The sequence below is a fragment of the Garra rufa genome, chromosome 21, assembly GCF_049309525.1.
Source record: "Garra rufa chromosome 21, GarRuf1.0, whole genome shotgun sequence".
Lineage (NCBI taxonomy): Eukaryota > Metazoa > Chordata > Actinopteri > Cypriniformes > Cyprinidae > Garra > Garra rufa.
The window spans coordinates 18351563-18371259 of NC_133381.1; the positions used below are offsets into that span (position 1 = coordinate 18351563).

Genomic DNA, 19697 nt, shown 5'->3' on the forward strand with positions numbered 1-19697 from the left:
TGGGGAAAAACGCGGACTTGGCAACCCTGCATCCAACACGAGCTGCTGGAGTTAATGTCATTGCACACATGAGTACGAAATTTTCGTCCGAGATTTTTGCACGTTAAAAAAAAAAAAACAGGTTATGTTAATCGCGTTTACACACTCCCTCTGAACTTTCGTCCGTCATAAAAAAATTCAGATCGTGTTTGATTTTCTGCATTTTCGCATCCATAATAAGCATTTTGATAAGGATGGCGAATATGAGAAAACTAAAAAAAAAACGCATACGAAAATCGGACTCAGTGTACAATGACCTTTAGATTTGACTGATCACGGGTCGAAAGTAAAGAGAGATGACAAAAATAGACTGGAGGATTTGCTGCAATCTTGTACTCACTGACAAATATCTATTATAAGATGTGATGCTCCCTTTACACAGAGTGTGCGTTATCGCAGAATCGAAAGTAAAAGTAAGCAGTGGAGCTCAACTAAATATCGCGCCAATTTTGTGATTGGCTATGTAGTGTGGGGCTCGGGTCGGGTGGGCCAAGCTTCTGATTGGGTGGCCGTGGAGCCGGGCCTGTAGGAACTATAGAACTAACACCCTCATTCACTATTCCCTACATTAGTCCACTCATTCAATCCACTTGAAGGAGTGAGTGAAAACGAGTGAGTGAATTCGGACACTGAGTGCACCGGAAGGACTGCCGCTTTTGCATAGTATTGCTTACTGTTTAACAATCATTTAAAACGGACAGTTCGAGTAGTTAGATTAAAGGATTTATCTTGAACTATGTCAAGGAGTTTACATATAAACCCTGGTTAAACAATTTAATAATCTATTTACAACGAATGTGTACCCGTGTTGTATGCTGTATTACGCAGTGGACAAGCGAATGGATGGATGATTCAGCTGCGGGCGCCATCGTCTGGCGAGACGCGGGAATTCAGTCGGCGCACGACTCTCACAGTGCATTATGGGTTATCTCTAGCTGTTGAGCGTACATCGGTTGTACACTCGTTTTTGCGGTGCATTGTGGGATTGAATGAGTGCACTCGGGAACGTTCACTATGGTTTCGAACACCACTTAAAATGGCTGTCCCCTCAAATAGTGCACTATTTGAGGGTATAGGGGGCGATTTCGGATACAGCCCGTGTCTACACCGGACGCGACAATGACATTAGAACCTATTATGCTGTCTACACTGGATGCGGCGCGAGGCGGCAAATCCCCGACAGTAATCTGCTGCCGCATTCTATTTATGACGTGCTCACACAAAGTGATATGCAACGGTCGCTTTGTCGCGTCCAGTGTAGACAGACTTTAGCTGTTGACACGGTGTAAGAGCATTCTAGAAAGAGCTTTGTGATTGGATGGAAATTTCAAGCATCATGCAAGGACATGCACCTGATATAAATATTGGTTGGACGTTTAGGGGGGAGTATGTGGGAGTATTTGGCCGCTATTCGCGGAGAATTTAGTAACGTCAATGATTCTAATAAGCTCAGGCCGGTCGTGTTCGTCTCGCGTCCGCTCAATTTGTGTTCCGCTGTGTAAATCCTTCGGCCGGCCGACCGGGAAAAGTCCCGGTCGTCCCGATTGCCACTGCGCCCCTGGTATAGGCTACAGGCCCGACCTTTCTTCACGATGTTTCACCAGTCGTTTAATGGCCACTCCCCTTTTACCCACCACCTGCAAAGCTGATACGAATATGTTTTACTTTTTTATTTACAACAAGATATATAGTATAAGGACAGGTATTCAGACCACAACTGAACGTTTGAAGAAAATTTAATGCCTTATTATTTAGAATTAGCTATTATTGATGTAAATGCAGCCGTTCAAGGCACATAATTGATTTATTACGGTATTGATGGTATTAGAAAATCTATGTCGTAGCGCAAAGTCACACCAGTGATGACTATGACACCGGTGTACCGCCCACCCCTAATATACATACATACACGTCTTTTATTAAATAAACCATGTTATAGTCATATGTATGTGAAAGAGTGAACAGTAATGATTGTGTGGTCTGTCATTCTGCTGCTAGTTGTCTTACCATTTCTGCCACATTAAATTTGTCTACTATCAACTGCTCTATTTCCTCGTGTCCAGGGGGGAGTAGTGCCGTGTAGTTGACTAGTTGGGTGCGATGGGAAGCATGTGTGCTTATGTGTATGAGAGTGTGTATGTGTGCGTGATTCAATGTTGATACATGAGTGTGTCAAGTTATTGCCTGAGGTTCACTGTAGGCATTGTGGAATAGTCCTAGATTTCCCACTAGAGCAGAAATAATGAAAGTGTGTGTGTATTGTGTATAAATCATGGTTTGTCAGAGTGAATGTAAATATTTATATAAACACACCAATGTATCTGAGAAAAATATATGTATTTGTTTGTTTGTGTGTGAGTGAGTGTAGAGTTGTTTAGCTATACTTTGGGGACAAAATTGTTCCTGGAAAACGGTTAAATATGACAAAACCTCTCTTTGGGGTTGCCCTCATTTGGAAAAATGACTGAAATAATGCTTCAAATTAAAAAAAAAAAATAGTGTAAAAATGTATATAGAAGTACTGTAATAGAAGACATCGTCATTTAGATGTCCAAGTAAGCAGTCTATCCTCCCTTTGAACTGTGCGTCTGGCCACAGGAGGTACATGCGGTTTGAGAGGAAATGACATCATGTGCTGTTTTGGAGTTGTGGTTAGGATAGCCGTGCTCTTTTAATGAGCATTTAGCGTGATTGGTTCACGATGGTTAATTATATTATGTGGCTTTTGGTTTGGGAACGTTTTTAAAGAATATGACGACAGGAGAATGAGGTTCACCTCATTTAAATGTTCGAATAATGTCCTGTACCACAACACAAACATATTGCTGTAAAATATCAAGCCCCAAAATGTTTATTTACCCCAGTTGTGGGATAATTAAATCCATTCATCATTTTGCTAGTATTATTACTGAGCCGAATGTGATCTAAAAGCTCAAGTGAGATTTTTAAGCAGTGTGAAAAATGACCGAAAGCGAGCGAGGCACAGAGAAAGTCGAAGATGTTTCATGGCAGAATGGTCCGTCACCATAATGACGTGTTTTAGTGGAAATGTGTCGAAACTGTGTAGAAATGTGTAGAACTCTCATTACCCGTCACCACAAAAGTTCCTAAACAGATTTTCTCTGAAGCATTTAAGCACATTTACACACGCACACAACGGCCCAGAAGCAAACACAGGACAAAACCAAAGTTTGATGATAGTTTTGTTGGTTCATCTGTGTATATGTTTGTCAGTCTCTTGAATGTGATGGGTCTCTAAACAGGAAGTTGTCACTAAACTAAACATTGAAAAATGTCACCCGATAGGGCTGTGATTAACCACGCTCTGTTTGTGTGTGTGTTTTAGTTGTTTGCCATTTGCCCTGCATGAATGGAGGAAAATGCAGTGCTCGGGACAAGTGCCAGTGCCCGCCAAACTTTACTGGAAAATTCTGCCAAATGGCAAATCCAAATGGTCACCAGGGGCAACATACTGCCGGAAACGGACAGAAGACACACGTCCACTCAACGCACACGTTACCCCTCACCTATGGCACTGGACAAAACCAGGGTAATGCTTTTATTTCTGTATTTTTACTTGTAGAAAATCTGCATCTTGTTATTCAGAAATACGTCGGTTTGCTGTTTTTAAAGGAATAATCAAGGTTCAAAATTTCCACACAAATTAATAAAAAAAAATATATAGATAAAGCCTGGGTTACAGTGAGACACTTTTATAATGGAAGTCAATGGGGCTGATCCATAAACATTTAAAAACCCATCTAAAAGTTCTGAAATCAAGGTGCATTTATTAGATAAGCAAAATAACATAAATTAAGTTTACAAGTAAAATTATCTGCCAGTGGGGTATGTCATTTTGCTTATCTAGTAAATACTTTTTTTTAAGAATTTTTAGATATTTTGACTAGAAACAAGACAAAAATATTAAAAAGCCTTTTTTTTGGCAGTGAATCCAACACCATAAACCCTACAAATCTAAAATGTAATGCAAAGTGCTTTTTATAAAATTTTCACATTTCTACTTTTAAAGGAATAGTTTACCCAAAAATAAAAATTCTGTCATTAATTCACCCTCATCCTCATGTCGTTCCAAACTCATTGGACTTTTGTTCATCTTTGGAACACAAATAAACATATTTTTGATTAAATCCGAGAGCTTTTTGGCCCTACATAGACAGCAAGGCAACTACCACGTTCAAGGCCCAGAAAGTTAGTAAGGACATCATTAAAATAGTCAATGTGACATCAGTGGTTTAACCGTAATTTTATGATACTTTTTGTGCGCAAAGAAAATAAAAATAAAATTTTATTCAACAATTTCTTCTCTTCCGTGTCAGTCTGTTGAATAAAGTCATTGTTTTTGTTCTCAATTGTTTTTAGTGTCTCAATTTTTGCTCCTTTTTTAATGAAAACAAGGAGCAAGTCAAAATATTTTTTCCTGGTATCATTATACCACCAACTCTGTTGACTGTGCTTAACTTTGTTTTGAAATCATAGAACTTGTAGTGAAGCCCCCGTAAAATGTTTCTTTTCTGTAGGTTTGGTGAATGTCCATGTGAAACATCCCCCAGAAGCCTCTGTCCAGATCCATCAGGTGTCTCCAGTGGATAATAACGGTCAGGTGAAGAACACGCAGTCCAGCCACTCGTTCACCTACCATAGCAGCAGCCAGAGCATCCAACACGGACATACTCACAGCGGTGTCATTTACCCTAACCAGCAAACATACCCCCAATACCAGCCAGTGACGTCCAAGACCCAGTTGGGACGCTGCTTCCAGGAGACTGCTGGAATGCAGGTCAGAGAAACAATAAGTGTTTGTATGCCTTATAAAGCTTTCACTTTTCATCTGTACTGTACCTCTGCTTTTCACACTACACAGAGATATTTCGCCCGAAAATGAAAATTCTGCATCCACATATTATTTCAAACCTCTATGACTCGTCATTATTCTTTCTTCAAGAGGAGATATTTAAAAAAAAAAAGTCTTTGTGTTTTGTACGCACAGTGTTACCCCCATAATTTTATTGTATGGATAAAAACTGTTTTCAAAATATCTTCTCTAGCTTTAACTTTCTGTTCATCTCTATCTCTCTCACCATTGCTGTGAGCTGTGAATCATCCACAATTACTCTCTGTCTCTCACTTTAATGTCTTTTAAACAAACTCATTTTCAACTATCATTGGATGATCAAGAAGTAGCACATAAGACAAAATGAATAGTGAGATTAGACTCCCACCAGAACATTGTGGTGCTCAAGGGAGCATCTTACCTCTAAGAAGAGCACTGCAGATGAAATACAGAAGAATGATTCTCAAAAGAGTTTAAAAGAACATCCAGTTGTCTTCTATTGCTATAGTTGTTAGCCTATCCATTATTATCAAGTTCACCTCGATCTTGTTTGTTTACTTTAATCGTAAAGTGCCGTGACTGTTTTTGCAACCGTTCAGACTTAATTTGCGACTTTGTCTTTTCGTGTCAGCAGAGAGGAGGGTGTTATCAGGTTGTTTGAGTTGTGTATCATTGCCGTCTCGCAGATTGTTGTTCGTTTCGTGCCTGGTTCAGCAGATTAGATTGAGTCAGGGGAGAGATATCAGAGTGTTAATCAGAAAGAACAGGGATCAAGAGCTGTGTGTGAGCAGAATTATGTATGTGTGTGTGTGGTGAATGGTCTAGATGAGTATCTCTTTATTTTTAAATTCTTTCATTAACTTGCTAAATTTGATTGTGTTTTATTGTGTTGCAGTGTGGGAAAGCTCTGCCCGGCCTGTCCAAACAAGATGCCTGTTGTGGGACGGTGGGCACATCATGGGGATTCCACAAATGCCAAAAATGCCCCAAGAAAACATGTAAGCTAATGCCTCGTTCCCACAAACAAAAGCTTCCGTCTCACTTTTACACAATTGTCTGCCTTATTTTCACAAACAAAAACACACATCCACCGCAAAATAAATTGGCCTCCAAGCCTGGGTATGCTACATTTTTCTTGTTTACCACTTTTTCAGGCACACTTTTGTACATATAAGCCCTTCAGAAATACAGTGGAGATCAAAATGAGAGAATTTACAATTTCTTAAATTTTAAGGTCACTGCTTAGTAGGGGTGTGCAAAGTAGCCGGTATTTGTATCTGTATTTGTGACCCTGGACCACAAAACCAGTCATAAGGTTAAATTTTACAAAACTGAGATGTATACATCATATGAAAGCTCAATAAATAAGCTTTTTATTGGTGTATGGTTTGTTAGGATAGGGCAATATTTGGCTGAAATGCATCTATTTGAAAATCTGGAATCTGAGGGTGCAAATAAATCAAAATACTGAGAAAATCAACTTTAAAGTTGTCCAAATTAAGTACTTAACAATGCATATTACTAATCAAAAATTACATTTTGATATGTTTACAGTAGGAATTTTACAAAAAATCTTCATGGAACATGATCTTTACTTAATTTACTAATGATTTTTGGCATAAAAGAAAAATCAATAATTTTGACCCATACAATGTATTTTTGGCTATTGCTACAAATATACCCCAGCGACTTAAGACTGGTTTTGTGGTCCAGGGTCACATTTGTATTTGTTGAGGGGGGGGGGGGGGGAAGTATTTGTATTGTTATTTGTATTCGAGTAAAATTCAAAATAGGTGTAAAATCCTCTTTTTTTTTTTTGTGCGTTACACTTATAATTGACGTTATAGTGTAAGTATTCTTTAATTATATCCATTATAATAATTATGTATATGCAATATTGGTTGAGGTTTTTGAACATGTAACAAGGAACGCCGTTAAAAAGAAAATAACATAACAGCCTCATCCATGGTTAAACCAACAACTAATAAAATACCATTGTAAACATTATGAACCCCACCACCACCCGTCCTTGTTGGAGGACGCTGAACAGACCGAATAAAAACAAATAATACTTAAAAGAACTGTTCTTCTTCTGAATGAACTTCTTTCCCTGGCGTCTGCCGTTGCTAAGCAACCATGACCTGATCTCTCAATGAAGACCTGGAAGCTTCAGCAAAGCATAAATGGATTTCCAGCATTAAAAATCGCTTGCAGTAGCGCTGCTATTAAATTTATTTTAAAATGGTTATTCCTGTACAGATACGATAAGCTGTTCCTCCAACTTGGCTGTTTTTCAATGTTATTAAGGGAAAGGGTGAAGCTGATTGGTTGGTTCTGGTCACATGACCTGCGCTGCGCTTGTGGCATTCTGAAAAGTTGAGATGTATTTATCTGGATGAGGCGCGGACGCGCCTGGAAAAAACGAGCGCATAGCACTGTCCGCGTCGCTTCCATTACGCGCATCTAGGGGTGAGCGGGGCACAAACTAACGCGGGGTTAATTGTAACACGCGTGGTTTAAATATTTCCACACACGCTAGCATGACCAAATGTATGGTGTTTACTAGTTGCCATAGCAACACTATGCAGAGAAAAAAGAGGGTTGTGGCTAGAGGGTATACAGCTCAGACCGGAAACTAACAATGAAATTAATTGTTCTACCTATTAGATTGTGTTTTATTAACGTCTACACCTACCCCAACCCTAAACTTAGCCCTTACTATAATACAAAAAAAGTATTATTGTTGTACAGTGTGACAAAAATAACGTTAGACTGATGTGCGCATGCCCAGTAGCCTTAGCTGTATCCCTTCTAGACTTTACCAAAAAAGAGCGCCAGAATTCAAAAGCCTTTTGAAGATATCGCTGAATATTTATTTTACCATAGTAAAAGTACATTTCTGGCTGAAGTAAACTTTTCATTTCAGTTTTAAATATTCATTTAAAATTAGACAAATCTGCTATTATTTTAATCTCCAATTTGTTATTTATCAGTTTAGATAGTTTATTAATGCTTGTATTTTAATCTCCAATTTGTTATTTATCAGTTTAGATAGTTTATTAATGCTTGACAAACCGGCAGAAGACACTAACCTGTTTTAAACTCCAGTCGCGCAGATGGGGAAAGATGTAACACTGTGTTACAATATGCCCCGCTGTTATTAAACTATGCTATTCTGTGACATTAGCGGTGCAGTTTACACGATTTACTTCTAAGGATTTCGATAAGAAACCTCAAGAAACAGGTGAATAAAGGCTGACAATCAATGTTTAATGTTCAGAAGTTATTATTTCAAGTAATGTAAAGCATTTTGGCTCGTTTATGTGTGTGGTGTTCTATGAGAGCTGTGTGTGGAGGGACGGGAGTGTTCTTCTGAATGTCTAAATGTGTTTCATCTATCTGTCCACATTGTTTTAAACTACTGTACAGCTGTGTGTTGCGATCAGGGCCGTTCAAAGCATTGTTGCGATGTGTTCATTTTCAAACTCCAAAATTAGATCATTTTTATTTTTTAAAAAAACGTCATTACTTCATTTGAAAAAGTTAACTCATGTATTTTACTGACAAAATATTTTAGTTTGTTGTGTATTTTTTTCATTCGATCAGATAACATTTTAAGCTGTCATATGGTCGTGTTACAACGTGCCCCTCAGATGTTACACGTTTCACTTCCTTTCTTTTGAGGCAAATAACGAAAAACATATACACTGTAAATATGAAACAAAGCGATATATTTGTACTAGACAAGTGTGAAAATAACGTGGATAAAAAATTGTACTCTGAACCCCACGTGGAATTACATAAACCGCGAAATTCAAAAAGTGTTAGGTTGTGCCCCGCTCTCCCCTACATGTGAAACAACGAACTTGAGCGCGCATGTGAACGGCCCCTAATGGAATAATCTCCCAATCAAACTCTGCTTCCCAAAAGTTATAAACTGACTCCAGAACCAAGTTAAGAAAAAAATCTATTCAACAAAAATAGTGATGCAGTCAAGTCTTTTTTCACCCAGCCGAGTCTTCTCTGTTGCTGTGTGGAGCAGCCTGTGTCAGTCACCTCTTTTAACCCCACCCCCCGACTCCTGAATGTCACTCACTCACTCACGCGGGCATGCACTGACTGCGGTCTCATGAGGAAACGCAGCTTTTTGATATAAAGTTTTTCTTGTTCCCGAATACAAATATTTTTTAAAGTATTTGTTCAAAATAATTATTCGTAAAAAACACGCTATTTGTGCCTTTCCGAATACTGTATTCGGGTTCAGCTCCACCCCTACTGCTTAGTCCTCCTTGAACTGAACCTAACCTAACAGGAGTAGAAGGGCCTTTTTGAAGCATAACTAATTGTTGAATTGAAGCACAGTATAAAAAACTTAAATGAGATATTTGAAAAAGAAAGAACTCTGACCAAAATTAGAGAACACTTACAGATACCTCCAGGTTATTGGAGTTATCTGGCACCTGGTGCTAATTTCCCTAATTATATGACAACCCCTTATTTAACTGGCAGCATTCCTCTAATTTTCACTGAGATTGCAAGATGGTGGGCTGCTCTAAGCTGACCGAAACTCTGCAACAGCAGGTTATCCAGATGAAGGCCAAAGGGATGACACTTTCAGCAGCTGCAAGAGAAGTTATGAAGAGAATTCTAAATCTGTGATTTCTTGAATATTGCAGCTTTACAATGACGCTAATGCATTTAAGTCCCTCAAGAAGGCCGGTTGTCCACCAAGACAACTGTAGGATAATGCAGAGACTTTCAATGGGAAATCGGTTTAGCACTGCAGCTGGAATTGCTTGTCAGTTCAGTGTGAAACGGTGTGAAGGGAAACAGTGGCACATTTAAGAGAAGTCGGACTGAAAGCACACTCTGCAGTGACCAAACCTCTCATCAGCAGAAAGAATCAAAAGGTTAGACTGACCTTTGCTAAGAGAGGACAACTTTTCCAAAGTTCACTTTAGTGATGAGAGCAAGTTTGATGGGAAACATTTTGTTCACCAACAAACTGGGGAAAGACTGAAGCCCAAGTGCGTAAAGAAGCCAGTGAAAGGTGGAGGAGGAAGTGTCATGGTTTTGGAGAAGTTGGGCTGCAATCAGCCTGCAATTTTCATGCTAGACAATGTCCCCATCACACTGCAAAACAGGTAAAGCAGTTCCTTGAAGCTAAAAACATTAAATTAATGATATTGCTTTCCCAGAGTCTTGTTCTAAACCTGATTGAAAATTTCTGGAAGAGTTCTGGCTAATAAACCCGCTATAGTTACCAACCTATGGAAGAGAGTGGAAGAAGAGTGCACCAGGATCACACCAGTGCGGTGTGAGAAACTAGTGATGTCCTGCGGCCACAGATGTGTTAAAGTCATTCAAAGCCAGAGCCTCTACACTTCCTACTAATTTCTGACAGCTGTAGCCAGGGGAGTTGCTAGACCTGAAGCTCTACTGGGGCACAGGCCCCCCATTACTCCTGTCACTTTTCTTTTTTGAAAGCCAGTTACATTTACAACAAAGTTAATTGGCATGGATTTCTGCGTTCATAGTCTTCGGTTAAACTGCGTTGCCTTTAGAAGCGTTAATTCAGTTGTTGCATATAGTTTGTCTTTATTTCGGGATTATCAAAATAAATTATAACTCAAATTTGAGATTTTACTGGGGCACAGCAGAAGGGTCTAGCGACACCCCTGGCTGTAGCCCTCCAAAATTTTATATGTAATCTTCTTTTGTGTAATCTTCTTTCTTACAGTGGTTACTGTTCTCTAACTTTGATCACTTTGAATGTTTTTTTGTTGAAATTCTTTGGTTATTTCGTCAAACATGTTAGTAGAAAAATGGTATACCTACAGCTAATATCCCTTAAAATTTTGAGTGACGAAGATGAACAATATTTCAGAAAAAAATCAAGTATTTATAGATTATTCTCTAATTTTGATCTCCACTGTACTTTATTGACCCTGACCCTTGAGTGCTTAAGTAACTGTGCGCGGACATCCTTGAACCAAAGCGGATTGCAGACTATAAAAACAGACTTTCTCTTTCACATTTACACAGACAAACATCTGTTTCATTTTCATGAAAAAAATACATGCCTCACACTCACACATAAAAACATCTTTCTCACACAGACAAACATCTGTCACTTTCCACAAACAAAAATTCCCGTTTCATCCTCACGCACAAAGACAGCAGTCTCTTCTTCATGTAGAAAATCATCTACCTCATTTTCATGAGTGAAAACACCTGTCTCACCCTCCCACAATCATTCGTCTCTCTCTTTCAAACATCTGTTTTACTTTACCACACACGAACATCTGTCCGTCCCTCACACACAAACTCAAGCATATGTCTTAAATTTTCACTTTTAGCCGGTTAATTGAAAAACCAGGATGATTGAAACAAACTAGTGTATGTTCAGAATGAGACACACGTTAAACATTACTATGTCTGGGCCTCATTTGAGATGAAACACATGTAGTATGATTGTGCACGGTATTCCACAGTAGTGCGTTGCGAAAAGAGCGGGAAAGCAATGATTCATCAAGGGGCCCAGTCTTGATTTCTCACTAACTAGGAGAGACTTTGAGGAGTTCTTTTGAAAACCATTTGATGTCAAACCTCCAAGTGGCTGTGACTCAACAGACACATGGTCCTAATATCACAGCGAGAGCGAGAGGGAAGAGATGCATTCCACAGAGAAAAGGCAAGTGCGTAATGAGTGGGCAAAGGAAAGAGAAAGCTGTAAAGTATTTGGTTACACGCGCTGTGTTGAACTTACTGACATGCTGACTCACCTGGCACACACTGAAGCTTTAGTAATGGTCCCTCACATACACACACACACACACACACACGCACACACGCGCACACACACACACACACACACACACACACACACACACACACATTTACTCATAAAGTCGTGATTCCACCATGCTTAGTCACTTCTCTGAAGTCAGTCCCTACAGAAAACTGTTAGAGTACCACCCCTCTTGCTCTCTTTCTCTTCGCGGTATGTCCGTAGATGTTTCTGAAATTCTCAGCCCATATTTGGGCATCCCTGCATTCTGTGCATTCCCAGACATAACACTGATTTAACCCTTATGGACGTCACCAAAACAAACGTTTGCGAGTGTCTAAAATATTTAAGGATTGTTGTTTCAATCTTCAAATGCCAATTAAAATGTTATACCTTTATTAAAAAAAGTGTGGTTTATTCATCCCACACTTCATTTCATGTAGGTGTTTACTCCGTTGTGGAAGCACAGCGATTCAGTACAGCCATGAGAGGTGTGAAGTTGATGTGACATTACCTCTGTCTCTGAGGTCTGTTCGCAGCAGCTGTAGGCGAGCATTTACTAGGCACCGGACCGAAATAGAAGTGCACGGCAGTAACCGAACACAAGTGTTGGGGTAATGAAGATGTAAACAAGTCTGGAGTTCGGCCCCCTTTATTTCTGAAGCAAGCTCAAAATATGACCCCTGGAAGTGCCGATGCCATTCTGTTCTCTTCCAAATGAGTCATTCTGTCTCACTCTCTCTATGTTCTATTTATGTAATTTATTACAGCCATTACCCATGAGAATGAGAGGGAAGTAAACCCTAGTTCCTGTTACAAGTTCCCAGTCGCAAGGCCTCCCCTGAGACTATCCACTACAGAACTATATACAGTGTTTTTACTTGCTGCTTATTTTTTTTTTAAATCTGTGAGCTCAGAGACAATTGTGTGTTTAACGACACAATATATAGTGATTAATGATCTGTGTGTGGATGTGTTTGTGTGTGTAAAGCATGTAAGAACAGTGTTTACTCTGAATTCTGAGTACAAACGGCACAAAATGTCATCGGATATGTGTATATATATATATATATATATATATATATATATATATATATATATATATATATATATAAATACACATACATACATGTATTTATTTAAGAAAAGTAATATTGTAAAATATTATTACAGTTTAGTGCTGTTAAATCGATTATTCGCAATTAATCGCATTCAAAATAAAAGGTTGCGTTTACACAATATATGTGTGTGTACTGTGTATATTTATATATATATAAATACACACACATACATGTATAAAAAATTGTTGTAAATATTGTAAAATATTATTACAGTTTAAATTATTGATTAATCGCAATAAATCGCATCCAAAATAAAAGGTTGTTTACACTATATTTTTTGTATATATAAATGCACACACATACATGTATATATTTAAGAAAAAGTAATATTGTTAAATATTATTACAGATTAAATAGTGCTGTTAAATCGATTAATCACACTTAATCGCATTCAAAATTAAAATTTGTGTTTGCGCAATGTATGTGTGTGTACTATGTATTTTTTTTGTATATATAAATACACACACATACATGTATATATTTATATGGATACATTTCTTAGATACATACATGTATGTGTGCATATTTATATAACTTTTATTTTGGATGCGATTAATTGCGATTAATCGAATAAACAGCACTATTTAAACTAATAATAATTTAGTTTTGTTTAAACAAAAAAAGTCTTGCCTGTCCACTTAAAGCTATTTCAGATGCAAATTTTGGTGAATTTTGGAAAATGTTTGTCTTTAGAGCTATATCTAAATGTGTTTTTTTTTTGTCCTCCACCTACTCTCTCTCTCTCTCTCTTTCCTCCATAGCGATTCCTTTGATTGAATGTCCTCAAGGCTATAAGAGACTGAATGCCACTCGTTGTATCGGTAAGAGCCACGGCTTGTTTCTGCTTGTATTACTTCATTGCTCATGCATGCATGTATGTTTATCTTGTTCTTTTGTTCTTGTAGTGGACATGTGTGTGTATGTTTGTTGTTCTACATTTTTGCGTCTTTGTGTAGTTGTGCATTGATTGTGATGATTTTGATAAGATGTAAGAATGTATATGTCATTTTCACATACTCTATAATTCACTTCGCCCCCCACTGGCCTCTAGATGTCACAACTGGCCACGTACACCATGTGCTGTTCCTTTTATTAAATTGCAATTTTAAAGCAGTCTCCCAGATCTATCACAGAGAAGACTTTCATTCACCATTACGAGGAGAGACAGGTGGCATCTTTGATAGATCTTTCTAATCTATGTTGAAGTTGGATGTAATAGCAAGAGATCCAACACATCAGGGCCAGCAGCCAGAAATACTTCAGGGCTTTTCCACAGCCTGAGAATCAAAATGAAGTAATGCTCATGCTGTCATGTATTGTTATTGTATGCCTTGGCAATGTAAACTCTTGTTTAGCATGCTAATAATAGTTCTTTATGAAGACAGATGTGGGATGGGAGCGCCTAGATTGTTTAATTGCAGAGCTCAATATAACAAGCTCAGTATTCTTGTGATTAACTGTAAAATTGCTAAAGCTGCTTTTAATCGCACAACCATTATAATTATCATTTCTGCCACTTTTAATCAGTCTCTATGACCCCAAGCTTTTGAGCATTAGTGTATTTATTGTGGTCTAAGCATCCATATTATTCTATATCAAGGCTTCGCAACCTTTGGTACTATTTGTCTTTCTGTCTCTGTTTCTCCACACACCTTCAGCCAAACACATCTGCTGTTAGCAGCCACCAACAGCCACCTAAGTTTGCCAAACCCAGAGCTGAACCGCAGCTAAAAGTGAAGCAGGCTGTGTTCGGGGGAAGTGCCCAGCGTGTGTTCTGGCCGCAGGCACTCTGGGTCAGGAGAGACAGGAGTTTGGAGGCTGGTAGTTCTGGGCAACATTGAGACATGCATGGAAATGCATAACAATAAAAGTTATTTAGTTTCCAGTAAACTATCAAATAAGCCAAATATTTTTTATGTTAGGATTTGTCATTATTAAAGGGAACATATCATGAAATCAAAATTCCGTGCTTAAGTGCTACAATTGGTTCCCTGGTGCATCTACCAACCCAGAAAACATGAAAAAGGACAACCCAGTTACCTTTACAGACATAACCGACTGTTTTTGTAGCTCCTATGTGTTTTTAACATAAAATTGTCTGTATTTGACAGTTTAAGCGCAATAAGACATGAAAGAGGACCGAGTTTAGTACTCGCATGCCGTGTGACAGCCACTCTCTGTGCGTTCGCTTCAGATGTGTGTGCTCAGAAAACCTTATATCAGAAATTTAAACTGATGTGGGTTTAAAATGCATGATTTTAGCACAATAGACATGATCATCAAAACCAAAAAGATGTTTTTTATCAGACTATCTGAGTTACAAACTGTAAATGCACAGCTCTGTTTGAGAAAAGGGAGCGGGGAGCAACAGCTCATTTACATTGAAAAAACATTAATAAAAACAGTGTGTTTCTGCTTCCACTCAAAATAGGCATTTTCAAAATGATATAATACAAGATCTGTGGGATGTTTTGAGCTGAAACATCACAGACACATTCTGGGGACACCTCAGAATTATATTACATATTGTAAAAAAGGCCATAATAGGTCTTCTTTAAAGCTTTAAAGTTATTTTTTAGAGTAGAGTAGCTAGTCATGTGATCATTATGGCCGCCACTACATTTCTCAAAAGTACTTTTAGATTTTTTTAGGTCTAGTGCTTTACTCACAGCAGTAGCATGAGGAGAAGTAAGGAGATATGTAGAACATACCCCGTTTCAATGATTAAAATTTATCTTAGATTTAATAAACAGGCCTCGAAGCACTAAGGAGGTTACTTTACCTCAATATCTTAATGAATGTTTCAGTGTTGGCCATTCTCTGAGGCTGGTTTACAACACTACTTCAGCGCTCAGAGTGCCATTAAGTTTGAACATAATCACTGTCCTGATAACACGGCCTGAGGGTCCCACTAAACCTTTGACGCTTTCCTGCGTCAGGCCAGAGGTTTTACTGCGTAAGTGGACGCGTCTCCTGTGGTTTGGGTGTTCTGCCAGGCTCTGATGCTCCCTCTTCTCTCTTCCTGTCATTAGTCATGTTGCTCTCCTCATTGGCAGGTTTATGCTTTCATAAACATGTCTGACAGAGAATAATCAGCCTTGTCTCCATACTTCTTAGTCACTGAAGTTTATTCATAGTACTTTAACTGTTTCTTTTTATTTTTACTTGTTTACCCTTTTTATTTTTACTTATAATTCTATGTTTTTCTGTATTATCTCATTTTGTATGTTATGTTTCATAAGTGTATATTTTGCAACTAAGCTAAAATAGTTTAGAAATTTTGGTAATACTTTGCAATAAGCTCCCATTAGTTCAAATTAATGTGTTAACTAACAATGTGCAATACATTTGTTACAGTATTTAATCATCTTCATTAATGTTAGTTAATAAAAACACAGCTGTTTATTAGGAGTGGCACGGTACATGAAAAAACATCCGAACCGTTCGGTTCGCTTGTCTCGGTTCGGAGCGTGTGTCCCTCACACGGTTCAACGCATGCGCAATGTAGCCTTGTGCACGTAGTGAGTGTCCTTTTTGCGGGAAATAAGAGGTGTGTGTGGACATACAGACAGTAAAAGTGGAGTGCTGCAGGTTACGTCACGTGTAGAAATGGCAAGTGGGAGAGATAAGGAAGGCTGCCTGGAGTTGGAGGATGCGCCAGCGTTGTATAAGGGGCCGTTCACATGTAGCGTCTTTTGCGCGCTCAAGTTTGTTATTTCAAATGTAGACGCGCGGTATGCGCGCTCATAATGGAAGCGACGCGGTCACGACGCGCTCGTTTTTTCCAGGTGCGTCCGCGCCGCATCGAGATAAAAACATCCAAAGACTATAGAATACCCTTCAAGGGACTTTGAAACATCTCAACTTTTCAGAATGCCACAAGCGCACCGCAGGTCATGTGACACGAACCAACCAATCACTTGTTTAAAAGACAGAGCTTAAAGATTTCCTCTCTTTTTCTTTTAAAAGATACAATTTTTGTAAGAGCTACATTGAAGTTGGCAGTTTGATAAATGCAAGTTAATTCTTCAGTCTAATCTTTATGTGCTAAAAAGGCACATGAATTCCTGTAGAGATAGCAATACACATTCTCCTGTTTTTGCCAAATAAATGAAAAATGTCTTCTCTCTTGCTGTTTCAAAATCTCCCCTAGCTTTCCTCAGAGATGGTCCCAATAATGTGCTTAAAGTCAAGTCCAATTCAGTTTGTGCATGTTTACATGATATAACAAATTTTTTTAAATAATGTATCCTAAATTGTGGATAATTAAGCTACATATCATATGCCAAAGTAAATTTCTGGAGTGTTAAAGATAAAAAAAACAACAAAAAAAAACCAAGAACCTTACAGAACCGAAAACCGTGACCTAAAACCGTGATACGAACCGAACCGTGGGTTTTGTGAACCGTGCCACCCCTACTGTTTATTGTTAGTTCATGGTCCATTAAATAATATTAAAAGCTATACATTTTAATGGAGGGTTTGCACTTATGTCACAGTTTGGTCAGTTACCCGGATACGCTGCTAAATTGGAGATAATCGGATGTAAACGACAGCATGGATTGCATGGTTAATGTACTACTGAATACGTTGTTTTGATAATTTATGCTGTCTAAACCACAGAAAAACATTTTCAGAAAAACACACAAAAACCTGCTAATTCATATAGAGAAGGACTTAGTAAGCAGGAAATGGCGTAATATTTTGACAAACTAAAGTTAATAGGTGGTAAAGATATGTACGAGCAGTATTATTTAGGATATTAGCCTAATATTTCACCTTCCTGACCGGAAATGATACGCACAAACACGAATGTTGTCAAGATTCTTGCCCTGGAAATCCTGGTTCAGTTTGGCCAACTACAAACACCTTTTGTTCCGCATTGTGAAAACATTCTATAATGTGTAAGTTAGGGATGTGCCCGAATTAAAAAATTTTTTTTGACGTGCCCGAATATGAATAATATGGTCGAAAAGGAAATGACGTGTACTACGGAACCCCTAAATACGAGATGGAAGGGAAAAAAATATTTCAATGCTTTCTCTCGCAATTATTTATTTTGGTAATTATACTGTATATAAATTACGGGCAATAAGGGAGCCACTGTTAACATGTGAGGCATTGAAATCATTTTATGAATGCGTGCTGGCTTTTTACTTTCACTTTTGAGATTTGCAATCACACGTACTCTGTGTATACGGAGCGGCAGTACTTACCACCAGAGTACGTGAGCGGAGTGGAGCGGCAACAATTTCCTCTCCGCGCTCTGTGCATTTAATAATCGCTCCGCTCCGGGTTCACAATTTCCCGCTCCCGCTCCACTCCTCGCTCACTGATATCAGAAACACCGCTCCGCGTCAAAAAAAAATTCAGAAATAATGTTTGAAATATAACGGTCCTGTTCATAACACATATTAAAATAAAAAATACTAAAATAAAATAACAGGAGAGTTTGGAACACTAGTGTGCAAACTTTGTTCCTACCACATACCAAGCTAATAACATTGTCAGCATTAAAAGAGTATAATTGCTGCTTTATGCAGTGCAAGTTTGTAACGAAAATAAAAATACATTTTCATCAGTTATTTTACCCACGGATCGCTGCATTTCTTACAGATTTCTGCTCATTCGAAATCGGATACCATTACATTTGTTTTAATGCATTATTGACAGAGCGATTGCGTGTTAATAAGTGCTGTACCTGTTTAAATGATGCTTTCACCTGAAAATATTCAGTATCTAGAATGAACAAACTAATTCCTTGTGAACTATAATTTACCGCTCATGTCCATTGCCGTCATCATAGCCTTTACATTCTTTCTGATTTGAGTGATCCATCTCTATCAAGCTAGCTAAACATGTTTAACATGTGAATTCTTGCTTAATATGCAGTTATATGCAATATATTACCGTTGGCATGAATTGTACTCATGATGGAGCGGTGGTGAAGCGCTCTTGGAGCGAGTGAAAACCACGACGCTCCGACTTTTCAAAAATCCGCTCCTCCCTCCATTCAAAATCAGACCGCTCCACTCCGCGCTCCGCTCACATACTCTGCTTACCACACATTTTACAAGATTAGATGTTTGTCAGTGGTGCTCAGGATCTGCAAATCCTTCTCCTTCGCAATTTAAATGGCTTAAGTTGATTTAACTTAAAATCTTAAGGCAGCTGCTAAATTTAAATGGCTTAAGTTGATTTAACTTAAAATCTTAAGGCAGCTGAAGTTGAAACTGGTGAAAACTTTTTACAGTGTGTCTGTTTTTGTTTTGGTTCCTCATTTTTTTTACACTCTTCTTCTTGATTTGTTATAACTTTTGGCAGTCTATATTACTTCAAAAGTTTTTTCCGGTCGAACCGATTAGTACAGCCCAAAACATGACAATATGTGACTATTTTCAGCAGCAATAATCAGCCAAATATGAGAGTTTCGTTCAGTTCAGTGGCATTGTTACATCCCGAGTTCGAATCCCGACTTGAGGACCCTTCCCGATCCCTCTTCCCCCCTTTAGAGTCTGCTACTATGCAGATTTGCAGGTCATTAGGTGTATTTTGTATAGAAACGTGAGGTTTTCTTTTGTAATGGGGACATTATGATGTCATTGCTTTGAGTGACAGTTCCTTTTAGGCCACACTGTGTTCTGGTGCAGATGTTTGGAAGCTTGAGGGATTGAGTGTATGCCCTCTCTCCATGAGCATCACTGTCATCATGAACACATTAGCATTGCATTAGGAAATGTGTTGGATCTGTGTCCCACTTTAAGTGACTGAGAATGATGACTGCCCACGCCCTTAACTCGCACTCAATGGCCTCTTGGAGGGATATTAGTGCGCTCGTGCTCTCTCTTTCTTTCACTGTGTGCGTGTATGTTCTTTTTCTGACTGATTCTTACAG

The 19697-nt window shown here is 38.5% G+C and overlaps 1 protein-coding gene across 5 annotated transcripts in view; it reads left to right on the forward strand.

Annotated features, from left to right (window-relative positions):
- ltbp1 (latent transforming growth factor beta binding protein 1) overlaps positions 1–19697 on the forward strand; it is a 117320-nt gene that overhangs the window by 55051 nt on the left and 42572 nt on the right. For all 5 annotated transcript variants that reach the window (XM_073826465.1, XM_073826461.1, XM_073826463.1 and 2 more), the window contains exons 6-9: positions 3386–3589; positions 4578–4837; positions 5787–5889; positions 13564–13623. In XM_073826465.1, the coding sequence (XP_073682566.1) occupies positions 3386–3589; positions 4578–4837; positions 5787–5889; positions 13564–13623 (627 nt within the window). The remainder of the gene's footprint in view (positions 1–3385; positions 3590–4577; positions 4838–5786; positions 5890–13563; positions 13624–19697) is intronic.